This window comes from Desarmillaria tabescens (assembly GCF_030435595.1).
Source record: "Desarmillaria tabescens strain CCBAS 213 chromosome Unknown EV420scaffold_14, whole genome shotgun sequence".
Lineage (NCBI taxonomy): Eukaryota > Fungi > Basidiomycota > Agaricomycetes > Agaricales > Physalacriaceae > Desarmillaria > Desarmillaria tabescens.
In genome coordinates, this window is record NW_026848313.1 from 979,581 (window position 1) to 991,995 (window position 12,415).

Below are 12,415 nucleotides of genomic sequence, written 5' to 3' on the forward strand. Positions count from 1 at the left end.
CCTAGTAATGAGTGAGAAAGGATTCAAAGATCCCGACAAAATGAACACCCACTTTATAATGCTTGCAAAGAGAAATAATATCGGATTACTATTCTGTTTCAAAGTTGAACATGATCACATGCTTGCAAGACAATTTGGAGAGATCTGCGCGACCGTGGAATGAATGTGTTCTTCGATTACATACTTGGAACTTGGAAGCATATGCATGGCATAAAGCTCCGGTGGGAAAACTAGAGAGAACGCAAAAACGAATATTCGAAGATCCGCAAACGTGTATTTTGAATTCCCTGATACCACGACTTTTAAGTGACCACCGCAAGAATCGTAGATTGTGGAAAGAGTGCTTAAAAGCCTATCAACGTACTCAGGCTTGACTATTCTGGAACGATATTTCCGACGGCATGTCGGCATGTTATGGAACAAAAATGTAGCGATGTTTAAAGGACTTGCCGGATAATATGAATTGAATATATACCTCACTTGGGCGGTCTCGTCGTTAGCTATACTCACGTACGTTGCTGCAAGGTGACGGGCTGGGCGGGCTGGTTAATGCGCGAAAAAAAAAATATGGAGGTTGGCACCGGCAATCCGGCAACGGGGTGAACCGGAAGATGTGATTTCCCCGGACCCCGCATCTTGATTGTGGACAGCGACGACGACTCGGAGGCCCGCACGGAACCAAATATGACAGTCTATATAGGTCGACTCTCCAGTCACATGTTGAACCTCGTCCATACACTCCTAAGTACCGCCTTTCCTCGTCTTTACCTTTCTCTTCGCCGCCAGCTACGACGAGCTCGACCATCTCGCCTTTCCCAATATCATGTCGCGAAACGGTAACAAGAAGCCTGTCGGCTTTGCAACCCACATCACTGCAGGCGGTATAGCAGGTGCTTGTGAAGCGGTACGAGTCATCTTACCATCGTATCGCGCGACGTGCTCACTGGGCTACTCCTTCCACAGCTAACATGTCAACCCTTGGACACCATAAAGGTCCGGATGCAGCTCTCCAAGTCTGGGCGTGCACCAGGGGTGAGTCTCGTTGTCGTGTGCCAGTCATCCATCGTGTTTATGAATGAGCTAGACAAAACCAAGAGGTTTCTTCGCCACTGGCACGTACATCGTACGCCGGGAGACCCCTTTGGCTCTCTACAAGGGTCTAGGCGCTGTCTTGTCTGGTATCGTCCCAAAAATGGCCATCCGGTTTGCTAGTTTCGAGGCATACAAGGGCTGGCTGGCGGACAAGGAGACAGGGAAGACAAGTCTTGGGAATATCTTCCTTGGTATGCTGGTCTTCTGAGTATCATCGAATACCGTCTCTGATAAATCTCCCATAGCTGGTCTTGGCGCTGGAACTACGGAGGCTGTCGCTGTCGTAACGCCCATGGAAGTAGTGAAAATTCGCTTGCAGGCACAACAGCACTCCTTGGCCGATCCTCTCGAGACTCCGCGGTACCGGAATGCCGCTCATGCAGTATATACCATTGTGCGGGAAGAAGGCTTCTCCACATTGTATCGCGGTGTCTCTCTTACCGCGCTTCGACAAGCGACAAACCAGGGAGCCAACTTTACCGTGTACCAAGAGCTGAAGAAGGCAGCCCAGCGGTGGCAACCTGATCTTCCTGAGCTCCCTTCCTACCAACACATGATTATTGGTCTCATTTCTGGCGCCGCCGGTCCCATGTCGAATGCACCTATAGACACTATCAAAACTCGTAAGCTAATATGTTTTGTTCTCTTATGCAGAGCTAATTCCAGTTTGCAATAGGTCTACAGAAGAGTACCGCCATCCCTGGTCAGTCGGCATTCCGTCGCATCTACGGTATCGCTGAGGACATGTGGAAGGCTGAGGGAGTGAGGTCGTTCTACAAGGGTATAACTCCGCGTATCTTACGCGTGGCTCCTGGTCAGGCGATCGTGTTTGCGGTATATGAGAGAGTTAGCTCGGTGATTGAGCGGATTAATCCCACAGTATACGAGGACACCTATGCAGAGTAATCTGGCCTTCTTTCCGAACTCTATTATCCATTTCTATACCTATACTAGGGAATTCGTGTGCATATTCTATTGTAATGACAGGACGGTCAGCTCCTTGTTCCACCTTCCAAACTCAGGCAATGATGCTGGATTACTTCGTCTCCTTGCTTTCCTCCTCCTCAGTTGTGTCAGCACGACTACTGGTGACAGGAATGACCCCGCACCCATATGTGCCTATAACCTTCAATAATGATGTCATCGGATGCCGCAATTGTACGAAATGTTTGAACAGGCTCGTGTATTTTATGTAAGAGACGAAGATAAAAACAATTTCGGGGCTACGCCTTCTTAAAAGCCAGCTGCAACAAGTAGCGATGCAGTAAGGACAGTTTGACCGACTTCGTATTGATAAGGAGCGTCTCAACAAACCCATCTTCCATCTCAGTCATCCTCACGAAGTCTTCATTGCTTCGTATTCCAATTAGCAATGCAGCAGGAATAAGCTCCTCGATATGGCGTAAGCGGAAATGATGTTGGAGCATTGTAGGAATGGGATAACTGCTGAAGCCCGGAATCATGTGTTGACGACCAGGACACGTGAAAATCTGTACGACCTTGTCCTGCAAAGAGGACGATAAAACGGGCTCTCCCGTCTAGGGGTACACAGTCAGAGGGGGAGCAGAGGACGGAGAGCTATGAATACCTGTGGGGATGTACTAGTCGCTTTCATCTGACTCCTCACATAGTTTTCGATGGGCCACATCTTCGCGTAATATGATACAAATGGATGCGCTTGGGAAACCTAGAAGAGAAAGTTAAAAATCCTGCTTTCTCCCATACAATAGCGCAAGACATACCTCCGAAACGAAGGCATTCCACTGACTTCCCGTGATGTCATGGAAGTACAATTCTTCAGGGTTTTCCGTGACAGTCCGTTTGAAGCAGATAGAGATCGTTTTCTGGAAGCAACATGTTAGTACAAGACTCTTGTGTACTAGCGTGATAGATATTTACAGCAAGTTCATCATACTTGTCCCTAGAGATCTGCATGACCTGAGCAAATCTGTCGGGTAAACACGTTCGATCCAAGAGCTCATCCTCAACATCTTCAGATGGCTCAGGTATCGCGTCTCCTTCCGTAGATGAGCTCGATTTGTGCGACGTGGATCGCTGTGCATAGTCTTCCAGCCTTTTCTTCATATTCATTGCAGTGACCTCGTTGAGGTACCCGGGCGAAAGAAGATGGAAGAATCCATCTCGCTCTTTCTCGTTCATCTGGATCAGCAAGTGAAGGTGATGATTGGTAAAGATCCCTGCCATCCTGAGAATGGAGAGGAGGTTGTTCTCTCTGTTAGCATCCAGAAAGCGGAGCAATTCGGAGTTGTAGGTTTGGTCCACTTCGGGTTGAGCACCACAGGTGAGGCAAGCTTCTGGAGAGCGAGGAAAAGATTCACCGTCCTCAGCCAGACTGCTGCTTACCAGAGAGGGAGCTGGCCCGCTGCTGGTACTCCCGTCAGTGCCTCGTGCTGGAGTTGATGCCTGAGCTACGTTGCTGGCAGGTACATCGGCAGCCAGAGGTACAGAGATGGGGGCACCACTGGGGATCCGAGGAGGAGTTAGAGATTGGGAGAGAAGGCCAACGCAGTCAATTGTGCTTGCGCGCACAAATGGAAAATTAACCAGTGGCTGGAATGATGCTCGAGTAGAACCGGGGTCGGATGTGGGGCTCTGGATGTATACAAGAGGTACTGCGTCCTTTGACTTCAGGGCCGGCGAAGATGGACTTGGGTGCCCGTTTCTGCGAAAAGATGACACCTGACTATGGCTGATCTAACAGATATCGTATGATAAGCTGGAAAAATCTTGGATTATCCTAGCGCTTACATTACTAATATCTCCTAGCACGGTACGGGTTCTGTATGGCCTAGAGAAAGTATACCCCTCTTCGAGTTTGATTTTTTTGTTATCCGGTTCGCTGATGCCTCGTGATGGCGTTCGGTCGCCAGTTTTGGCTTTATCGCGATAGATCTTTTTGTATCTGTCGTTACGAACCCATCTATCAAAGTAGGCCTCGATGGGCCAAGCATGCTCGAACTTGTGAAGACGAGGGTATTTTTGAAGAACCTTGAAAAACGGTGTTATTCAAAATGACTATGCTTTGTATCAACATGACATACAGCTGCTTCAAACTCTCGCCAAGCATGCGCTGGTTGTTCATTTCGAAACTTGAGAGGAATCAGCCCCCAGTGGCACTGGAAGGACGAAATGCGAATATACGTCTATAGAATATGAGTGAAGTCAACAAGAGGATGTAAAGTCTACCTTTATGGTTTCGAAATCCGACTTGCTGATACCCGCTGGTTCCAAGTAGTGAAGCAGGTCACATATAGGCTCATTTTTTCTCAACTTGGGAGGTTTTGGTATTTTGGTACTATGAAACGGTGCATCAGTGAAGCAAAAAATGGCAAACACAAAACTCACGAGGACTCCATAACACGGAAGAATCGAATGTGATGGTCTGAGAAAGAGAGAGCGACAAAAATTCAACAAACATCACATGCTCGCGATCTGCACTTGTCGTAACTTGGACTAGAAATCTTCTTCAGTGTGACGGTAAGACAGGTTCTCTCAGGGTAGTACGGCATGTTCTGGCTTCCATTACACGCCGGAGAGCATATATACATGTAAAATACAGTCAACAAAACCTGTCACTAGAAGAACGTGAGAAGTATAGTAAAGGGTCAAAGTCAAAAACACACCTCTTCAGCTTGGCCCGACGATCCAGCATGGCTTCAGCTAAACGTCCTTCTTTGCGAGCACGCTTCAGCTACAAAGAAAGTCAATACGGGCATTGCTCATGATGTAGTCTTGAAAAGCACCTCTTTCTTGTCTTCCTTGGAGACGATACTCCGTCCGGCACCCCAAGCCTGGAACATCCGACTACGCGGCAATCGTTTAGTCTAAGAAACCACCAGGAGAGGTTCACACTCACTTGGAACTAGACTCGTCAATTACCGGAGGACCTGCGAGACCTTCTTTCTTCTTCTTCTCTTCCTCAGTGGCCTCTTTTTTGTACTTGTTCTGAATCTTGATCCAAAATCTCTCTTTGAACCCCACCTCTTCACTATCTCCGCGCAGCTGCAGGGCACCTCCAGCAACCTCGTCGATGCTCAAGTACTTCTCGTAGACATTCATGAATGCTACCATCCCATCTGGCATGAGCACAGGCGTCCACTCCTCCTGCGGGCCCCGTGCGTCTCGGTCTGAGGTGACGATGCCATGCACGTCGCAAGAGAGGAACTTTCCTTCGCCTGTACCTGTTCGTAGATTGATGGTCGGAGAGCCTGCAACGCGAGTGATGACCCATACCTGGGAAACATCTGTCGGCGTGCGCTCTAGAAGACTTGGGACTGGCTCATCGTCGTCTTCAGATTTCTCCTTGTCTAGGACGTGCAAGACGACACGGTTGGTGGTAGAATTGAAATTTACGGATATTGGAGAAGGATCGGAGGGGTGAATGATGAATGTAGGACCACGAATTTCGATGGCATTTTCAGGGAATACCCAAGTGTCAGGATCCTTGTCGTCTTCCTTGTGCCTACTACTACTCGCCCGACCTTCGTCGTCAGCATCTCTTTTCCGTTTCTTTTTAGTCTTGTCGCCTTTAAATTTGAGCTTAGTAGAGCGAACTTTGGTGTCTGTTGGCATGTGTGAAAGAGAGAGAAGGATGATCGAGCCTCGAAGCACCGCCACCAGTGACCTATCAACGATTTCCTCCCCAAGTGTATCTCCCAGTACTTGCAATGGAATCACCAGTACATTCTAACACTGTGCAAGACTTCCTTGATGCACTTTCTCGTAGTCGAAAAACAATTGCTATCACTGGTGCAGGACTGTCCGCGGCTTCAGGTGATGAATGATTCCCACAATTGCTCGAATAACATCACTCGACAGTTTCTCTAGGAATTTCCCCTTTTCGTGGTGCTGGAGGAGTATGGGAAAAGTATGACTTGAACACACTAGCTACCCCTCAGGTGCAAAATCCTTCTCTCTGCCTCAAATATTCACGTGTTTCGTTCAATCTACCAAAAGGCATTCGAAGATAATCCAAGCCCTATCTAGACGTTCTATTTCTCTAGATGGCTGGCGTACGAATATTCTGTTTGCTTGGTCAATAGCATTCTTATGATGAAGTAGAACTTCGAGAGCATCTCCTAATACAGCACACCTAGCGCTATCTGTTCTCTGTGTTCCGGAGAAGTTGGAAATATTAGCTCCTCGGGATAGTACTGTGAATACCATTTTTGAAGTTGATATTCTACATAAGCACGGAGGAAAGGTTGCGGTATTTAATTTGAATCGCTCCAAAGGTGACGACCAAGTCGACTTTCTTTTTCTTGGCCCTTGCGAGGAGACACTTTCTCGCATCCTTTTCTCAAGTTCGCCATGATAGTGTCTCGAAGTTAGATCCTTAAGCGAGAACGTTGGGAGAAAGTGACCATAGATATTGTGTGAATAGTTGCATATACATGCGACAATATTCGCCTCACCTCTAGATATCAAAAAGTCTGGCTTTGAACGTTATACGTCGACTTAGAATGAACTTTTAGGAAGCGAACTTAGAGAAGCCTTGGAACCGTGGTAAACCCTGTCACGTGGCACAGAAATTTGGCGTGGGAACAAAGTCCTCAAACGCAAAGTGCTCTCCTCAACGCCGCCTTCGACCTCAAGACCTCAAGAACGCCGTCGTCGCCCTCCATGAAATTCTCTGCAGGTGGGTGTTATGCTCAATACCTACCCGTCTGTCTTTTCCCGGAAGATTTTGGCCAGAAATATGGCTGGATTCGCAACTTTGAAACTGGATGACGCTGAGACTAATACATTTTGGTAGACGTCTCATCCTCGCGGCGTAAGGCCCGCAAGGCTCACTTCGATGCGCCCTCATCTATTCGCCGAAAGATTATGTCCTCTGCTCTCTCTAAGGAGCTCCGCGGCAAGCACAACGTACATCTACTTCCATCTCGCTTGCTGGAATACTTCCTCATTTTAATGTGTTCAGGCTCGTTCGCTACCCGTTCGCAAGGACGACGAAGTTCGCATTGTTCGTGGCAAGTACAAGGGACGGGAGGGAAAGGTGACACAGGTGTACCGCAAGAAGTGGGTTATCCACGTTGACCGTGTACAACGGGACAAGTCCAATGGTGCCTCTGCCCCCATCGGTATCCACCCCAGCAATGTGGTCATCACGACCATCAAGATGGATAAGGACAGGTGCGTTGCTTTAGTGTGGAATTTTATCAAATTTACTGAGGATTCTCTTAGGCGCGCAATCTTGGACCGCAAGGACAGGAAGAAAAATACGTCAACGGATGTTGAGATGGTGGATGTGCGTTGGCCTTTACTTTTTATCTCACTTGATACTCACGCCCACCCAGTAATTCATTCCTTAGCTGTCGTCTCTTTCATATCTACGTCGACGTACAAAAACCATCCATGTATCTATGCACCTGCGAAGATATGCCCATGACAACCGTCTTATATTAAGTGAAGATCCGTTCGAAGACATTCCCAGAAGTTTCAATTTTGGTTTTGTGAATTTGATTGTGTGCCATTTTAATTGGGGATCTAGAGCATTTGGCGTTTAGCGGGATGAATTTTACTCATCTGTTGATGCTTTCTGGCAACCGTTCTACCGTTACACAACCTTCCTCGTGAGATGTAATTGCTGTCAGCGATCTCTTGTGATAGCCCTTCGGCTCGACCGCTATGTGATAGTCCCTGCTGTGAACACACTTTTGTTGCACTGCCGGAAGGTTTAAGTGTTTGGCTCATGGCGAGGCGACTCCTGCACCTGAAGGCTTCCGATACGGCTGTCTATGCTTTTCACAGGCTTCGCGTAGGCTTGTCCCTAACTCTCGTCTAGCGCTACTGTTATTGGTGCTACGTCGGAGTAACATTTCAAGGCTATGTTGAGTTAGCTCCTCGATGACTGTCCAAAAGTCATCAAGAAGGCGATATTGCAGCCCTTCCTTCCTTCAACTCATAACGAAAGGGATATTGAAAGGAAATTTTCGGACGAGGGGATGTTAGATTTTGTTTGTATTTCTTTGTTACAACAATGCGACAGCAATATGACAGGAAAAGATGTTATACAGTTATTACTTGTAAGTGATGTTCAGCGAAAGACTGAAAGGTAGCGTGCTGGCAGTAATAGTAACCTCTCCTCCCGCTGGAAGAAGCTCCGATACCTTCTTCTGCAAGTTGGGGCGGGTGCTGGCTTCCAGTTGAGGAGGAGCCTGTAGATAAATTTGTATTGGGCCAGATGATAACGATGGCTTCTTGATCTGGCTGTAGAAGACATTAGCATTTGAAAATACGACAAGGTAAGGAACATACATATCCTGCTTTTCTGTCAGCATGTCGATCAACTCTTCGACAGTAACCTCCGCGCTGATGGGCATCTCTAAGGATTCCCCACCGCATACGGGACAATCGTCTCGCTTTTCGTGTTCAAACGTATACGAATAGATACCTTCGGTGCCGATGAGCATGAAGTAGTTGTTCAAGAAAGCAGCTGAGCTAGTGGCAATCTTGAAAGCCTCATTACAACAAGCCGCTATCGACCATGGTTAGTTTGATATTTTTTGGGATGGGGAAATGAACGCAAACCTGCAATGATAGCATTCGTAGATGCAATAGCTGGGATGATATTTTTGACCACTCCTTGGGTGAGTGACCATGTCACGCCTTCTATTTTGAACTCTCTTGCGCGTGCAGACGCGACGGTGTATAGCCAATTGATATGGTCTGGATCGTCAGTATCCATCTTCTTGTCTGTGGAAAACTGGTTAATAAGCCAATCGAGCTCGTGGGCGGGCGGTTCACCTCCATGCATACGCGGCCATTCGAGCACGGATGCCCACTCTATGCAGTGTTCCGGAAGGCGTGGCGTGTTGGCGATAGTACAGATGGGAAAAGCAGTAGGTTTGTTCAGCATATCCAGAGAGCATTCATAACACGACGTAATTGTTGGTAGGATAACGCGGGCTTGTCCCTTGAAACCTAGATACCCTTAGCTGGGAAGTATGCCCCAATGATGTGACTACAAACCTTCTGTGCCTCCATCAATTAGAGGCTTCAGACTCTCCGGGTTCTCAGGATCGACAAGATTGACTAGCGTCGCGTTCATCCATCTTCGTGCTTCGACAGAATCGAGGCCACAGATGACGAGATTAAATTGCATGTAATATTCGTCGTCCTTTATCCTGTATCTTGCCAAAGTACCTTCATAATAGTTAGTTTTGTCTTGTTCAATATTCTGAACACACTCACGGCGTGACCTTGACTCCCGGTACCCTCTTCATGATGAACTCTGCCGCCTACCGTTGCCTTGGGCTGACCAACGTCTTTCGGCCTGAGACAAATGAGCCACGCGAGACGTACGAACGAGACATAGCAGCGCCTACCTAAATAGAAACTGTCGATTGAGATTACTGATATCAATGGTATCCATGTCAATAACATGAATGTCCTTGAACCCGGTAAGCGCAAGATTGGCGAGAATCTCGCAGCCCAGACCACCTGCCCCGATGACTAGGATCTTGGCCTGGTTGCGAAGAAAGTCCTTGACCTGTGCCAGTCGTCAGTCAGTGTCGAGTGGGCCGTTCGAGAGGGAAAACACGCGCACCCCGTCCCCTGCCATGAATGCGGGATCTGTACGGGGACCTGGCATGTCGAGTATTTGGTCTATATGGTCGTAGCGCCCTGCCCAGTCCTGGCTCGCGATACCATTAGGGTTTGCCGTCGTCGCCATAGGATACCAGCTATACTTATGTGAGGAGAGAGGTATCGAATATTGATAATCCGAGTCGAAGCCCGGTTTCCTTTTTAGTCGTCGTACACGCCGCGCCTTTCCTTTTTCCTTTGTCGTCAAATGGCACAATCAGGCTCTTTGCTCCAATACAGCGGTCACCAACACTTTCGTAATCGCCTGGTACTGTCGGTATTGAGTGGGAAGCCAGTGCGAATCGATAAAATACGTTCAGACGACAAAAATCCTGGTCTTCGAGGTGTGTACTTGCTCGTGTTTTATTTCCTCTGCTTATTCTATTCAGATTTCGAAATTAGTCTTCTTAGACTGCTGGAGAAAGTTACAAATGGGACCATAATCGAAATATCAATAACCGGTACGCGTGAAGGTGTTAAAAATAATAAAATGCTGAATGGAAAATAGGTACTGCCATTCTACTGAAGCCAGGGATTATATCTGGAGGACCGTTGGTTCATGATTGCCCTCTATCCCGTTCTGTTGGCTATTTCCTCGAGCCCATCATCATGCTGGCGCCCTTTTCCAAAAAACCTTTTCAACTCACCTTGAGAGGAATAACAACCGACGAACATGACCTCTCCGTACGTCAAGAGATACGAAACAGAAATTAATGCTCATTTTACTAGGCAGACCTGATACGAACTGTGACTGTTGCCTCACTTGCAGCTTTTTGGTCTCACTGATGGCGTGGAATTACGGGTATGCTCACTAGTTTGGATTCGGGGCTCTCAAACTCATAGTCGTCTAGATAAAAAAGCGAGGTGCTGCTCCCGCTGGCGGTGGAGAAGTCCAGTTTATGTGCCCGATAGTCAAGCAGGTTAAGACTCTTAACTTCGTGGAACCGGGAAAGATAAAAAGAATACGCGGTATCGCGTCAGTATACTGCTCTATCAGCTGGAGCCACAATTGTGACTCAATTTTTATAGACACGCCGTACGCGTGAGCCCGCAATTCTCCAATAGAATGATAGAAGCATGTCGCTCTGTCATAAATCGATATATTCCTGATATATACCTCTATTCAGACGTTTACAAAGGTGACGAGAGTGGAAAGTAAGTCGCCTTCGTCTTTGCGCATTTTCACTTTTTATGTGACTTCTCAGATCCCCAGGTTATGCGTTGACCCTCTTGGCTGAATCGACGACCTCGGCAATCCATTGTTCGGAGGCGATATCTCGACCAGGAGTGACACCAGAGGAGATAGCGCTGGAAGCTACTCGAGCTCTCTTAACAGAGATTGAAAGGGGAGGTTGCGTCGATCAAAAGCACCAGACACTTATCCTAATGATGATGGTGCTCGGCAGTGAAGATGTTGGTCGCTGCCGGATGAGTGAACCGACGCCTCGGACGTACGTCGTATCTTTCACTGATGTCGATGAAAAGGCTGAAATTTGTTCAGGATACAATTTCTACGAGACATCCGCGATTTCTTTGGTACATCGTTTAAAATAGTCCCAACGGACCCTTGCAGATCCCGACTGCTCGCAGTTGTTATATTCGTGTTATGGAAGCGGATATGTGAATGCCAACCGGACAATCGCATGAATGCTACTATCATTCCGCACTGTATCCATATGCTGTAGTTTTAGACCATCCGTAACCATTACCGTAGCGGCCTTTTGTGCTTTCTGATGGTCGTTTCTTTAGATTGATTCATATCAGAAGTTTACATGAAATTCGACAGGCCCGCTGCGTGATATCGCAGGATCCTGCAAGATGCCTACCCATTGCATTGCATGCCAACGTTTTTTGACCTTGCCGCCTGGCTTATGCCAACCGTGAATGATATTTAGGACAAGGGTTTCGGGCAAGTACGCCGCTGATGGACTGAAACGGTGGAAGGAACGTGAATACTTATGAGGAACTAGACAGAGAAACTGGTGCGGTCCGAAGTCTTCGACGTGAACGCCTATGCATTACTCATCGACACCACGTCCTACATGAGAACAACTCAACGAATGAATGAGGTTTCCGCTTTCTTACATCATTGCACCAGAGATATGATCATGGCGTAAAGATGTGACTGCCGCAAGGAAGGTTTTGAGTGTGCAGCAGTGTGGGCCTTTAGCATGTCGAGGCCTAACGGTGCACGGGCAGCTGGGTGGTTAGTGCTTGCCCCTTTGATGGCTCTCCTTAATTCGTCGAAATGTCACATGAATGGCTCCGATTTGGAGGAGTGAGGTCAACTGGAATTGCTGTGGAACTCAAAGAATGCTCATCAACGGTGATATTGTGACTGACAGCGTCGTTGCGTCTTTCTATTTGCCCAATGGCATGATTCCAGAGTGATCGCACAGTAAACTGTTCTTGTCAATCAGGTGGATCGAAGTTCGACATTCACAATAGGTCGGCAGTATCTTTGCACCCCGACGATGAAGGAGCGCATGTGGTTGGGACCATAGAATCGTATCGGAACTACCACGACGAAGATAAGGGATAGGAACGCGTGAAGGGTAGATTCGCCAAGAGTCATATGAAGGTCTATTCGGAAATCGGTTCACCACGCTCTAGCAACGAGTCCTAGTCACTTCCCTACCACGCCAAGGTGGATGAAACGTCCTCGTTTCTGGTGTGTCTCAGCAGCATTCCTGGGACGAACAACTGAACGCAC

At 47.7% G+C, this 12,415-nt stretch overlaps 6 protein-coding genes across 6 annotated transcripts; 3 read left to right on the forward strand and 3 right to left on the reverse strand.

Moving 5' to 3' along the window:
- The first annotated feature begins 581 nt into the window (after positions 1–581).
- On the forward strand, positions 582–2,107 carry EV420DRAFT_1538013 (mitochondrial carrier domain-containing protein). Its single transcript, XM_060472980.1, has 5 exons — positions 582–904; positions 964–1,032; positions 1,085–1,283; positions 1,338–1,715; positions 1,769–2,107. Exons 1-5 carry the CDS (start codon positions 824–826, stop codon positions 1,996–1,998), a joined length of 957 nt encoding a protein of 318 aa, XP_060332046.1. The 5' UTR covers positions 582–823; the 3' UTR covers positions 1,999–2,107.
- Positions 2,108–2,527: 420 nt separating this feature from the next.
- Positions 2,528–4,570, reverse strand: EV420DRAFT_293923 (uncharacterized protein). Its single transcript, XM_060481568.1, has 7 exons — positions 4,459–4,570; positions 4,300–4,408; positions 4,155–4,256; positions 3,862–4,101; positions 2,992–3,807; positions 2,835–2,936; positions 2,528–2,779 (listed from the first exon to the last, which is right to left on the reverse strand). Exons 1-7 carry the CDS (start codon positions 4,467–4,469, stop codon positions 2,645–2,647), a joined length of 1,515 nt encoding a protein of 504 aa, XP_060332047.1. The 5' UTR covers positions 4,470–4,570; the 3' UTR covers positions 2,528–2,644.
- Positions 4,263–5,725, reverse strand: EV420DRAFT_293949 (FRG1-like family-domain-containing protein). Its single transcript, XM_060481569.1, has 5 exons — positions 4,970–5,725; positions 4,857–4,917; positions 4,737–4,804; positions 4,459–4,688; positions 4,263–4,408 (listed from the first exon to the last, which is right to left on the reverse strand). Exons 1-4 carry the CDS (start codon positions 5,683–5,685, stop codon positions 4,673–4,675), a joined length of 861 nt encoding a protein of 286 aa, XP_060332048.1. The 5' UTR covers positions 5,686–5,725; the 3' UTR covers positions 4,263–4,408; positions 4,459–4,672.
- A 954-nt stretch (positions 5,726–6,679) lies between these two features.
- EV420DRAFT_1307742 (translation protein SH3-like domain-containing protein) lies at positions 6,680–7,617 on the forward strand. Its single transcript, XM_060468513.1, has 5 exons — positions 6,680–6,751; positions 6,869–6,981; positions 7,037–7,248; positions 7,300–7,363; positions 7,413–7,617. Exons 1-5 carry the CDS (start codon positions 6,736–6,738, stop codon positions 7,413–7,415), a joined length of 408 nt encoding a protein of 135 aa, XP_060332049.1. The 5' UTR covers positions 6,680–6,735; the 3' UTR covers positions 7,416–7,617.
- A 436-nt stretch (positions 7,618–8,053) lies between these two features.
- Positions 8,054–9,856, reverse strand: EV420DRAFT_1538027 (uncharacterized protein). Its single transcript, XM_060472981.1, has 9 exons — positions 9,665–9,856; positions 9,472–9,607; positions 9,378–9,391; positions 9,310–9,356; positions 9,088–9,242; positions 8,863–9,039; positions 8,647–8,811; positions 8,374–8,593; positions 8,054–8,325 (listed from the first exon to the last, which is right to left on the reverse strand). The coding sequence occupies exons 1-9, from the start codon at positions 9,788–9,790 to the stop codon at positions 8,136–8,138; spliced, it is 1,230 nt and encodes a 409-aa protein (XP_060332050.1). The 5' UTR covers positions 9,791–9,856; the 3' UTR covers positions 8,054–8,135.
- A 54-nt stretch (positions 9,857–9,910) lies between these two features.
- On the forward strand, positions 9,911–11,349 carry EV420DRAFT_1642036 (18S rRNA biogenesis protein; the record flags this gene model as incomplete). Its single annotated transcript, XM_060477307.1, has 9 exons — positions 9,911–10,046; positions 10,092–10,163; positions 10,211–10,386; positions 10,472–10,504; positions 10,554–10,678; positions 10,732–10,857; positions 10,908–11,153; positions 11,204–11,238; positions 11,276–11,349. The coding sequence occupies 9 exons, from the start codon at positions 9,911–9,913 to the stop codon at positions 11,347–11,349; spliced, it is 1,023 nt and encodes a 340-aa protein (XP_060332051.1).
- Between the last annotated feature and the right edge of the window lie 1,066 nt (positions 11,350–12,415).

Coding starts and splice junctions, on each gene's coding strand:
- EV420DRAFT_1538013 (XM_060472980.1), top strand. CDS start 824: ATGTCGCGAAACGGTAACAAGAAGCCTGTCGGCTTTGCAACCCACATC. Junction 905..963: donor TAGCAGGTGCTTGTGAAGCG/GTACGAGTCATC, acceptor CTCCTTCCACAG/CTAACATGTCAACCCTTGGA. Junction 1,716..1,768: donor TATAGACACTATCAAAACTC/GTAAGCTAATAT, acceptor AGTTTGCAATAG/GTCTACAGAAGAGTACCGCC.
- EV420DRAFT_293923 (XM_060481568.1), bottom strand. Junction 4,257..4,299: donor CGGATTTCGAAACCATAAAG/GTAGACTTTACA, acceptor CATATTCTATAG/ACGTATATTCGCATTTCGTC. Junction 4,102..4,154: donor GGCGAGAGTTTGAAGCAGCT/GTATGTCATGTT, acceptor CCGTTTTTCAAG/GTTCTTCAAAAATACCCTCG.
- EV420DRAFT_293949 (XM_060481569.1), bottom strand. CDS start 5,685: ATGCCAACAGACACCAAAGTTCGCTCTACTAAGCTCAAATTTAAAGGC. Junction 4,918..4,969: donor ATTGACGAGTCTAGTTCCAA/GTGAGTGTGAAC, acceptor ATTGCCGCGTAG/TCGGATGTTCCAGGCTTGGG. Junction 4,805..4,856: donor CCAAGGAAGACAAGAAAGAG/GTGCTTTTCAAG, acceptor CTTTCTTTGTAG/CTGAAGCGTGCTCGCAAAGA.
- EV420DRAFT_1307742 (XM_060468513.1), top strand. Junction 6,982..7,036: donor AGCTCCGCGGCAAGCACAAC/GTACATCTACTT, acceptor TAATGTGTTCAG/GCTCGTTCGCTACCCGTTCG. Junction 7,249..7,299: donor ATCAAGATGGATAAGGACAG/GTGCGTTGCTTT, acceptor GGATTCTCTTAG/GCGCGCAATCTTGGACCGCA.
- EV420DRAFT_1538027 (XM_060472981.1), bottom strand. CDS start 9,790: ATGGCGACGACGGCAAACCCTAATGGTATCGCGAGCCAGGACTGGGCA. Junction 9,243..9,309: donor CCGGGAGTCAAGGTCACGCC/GTGAGTGTGTTC, acceptor GGCAAGATACAG/GATAAAGGACGACGAATATT. Junction 8,594..8,646: donor TACGAATGCTATCATTGCAG/GTTTGCGTTCAT, acceptor CATGGTCGATAG/CGGCTTGTTGTAATGAGGCT.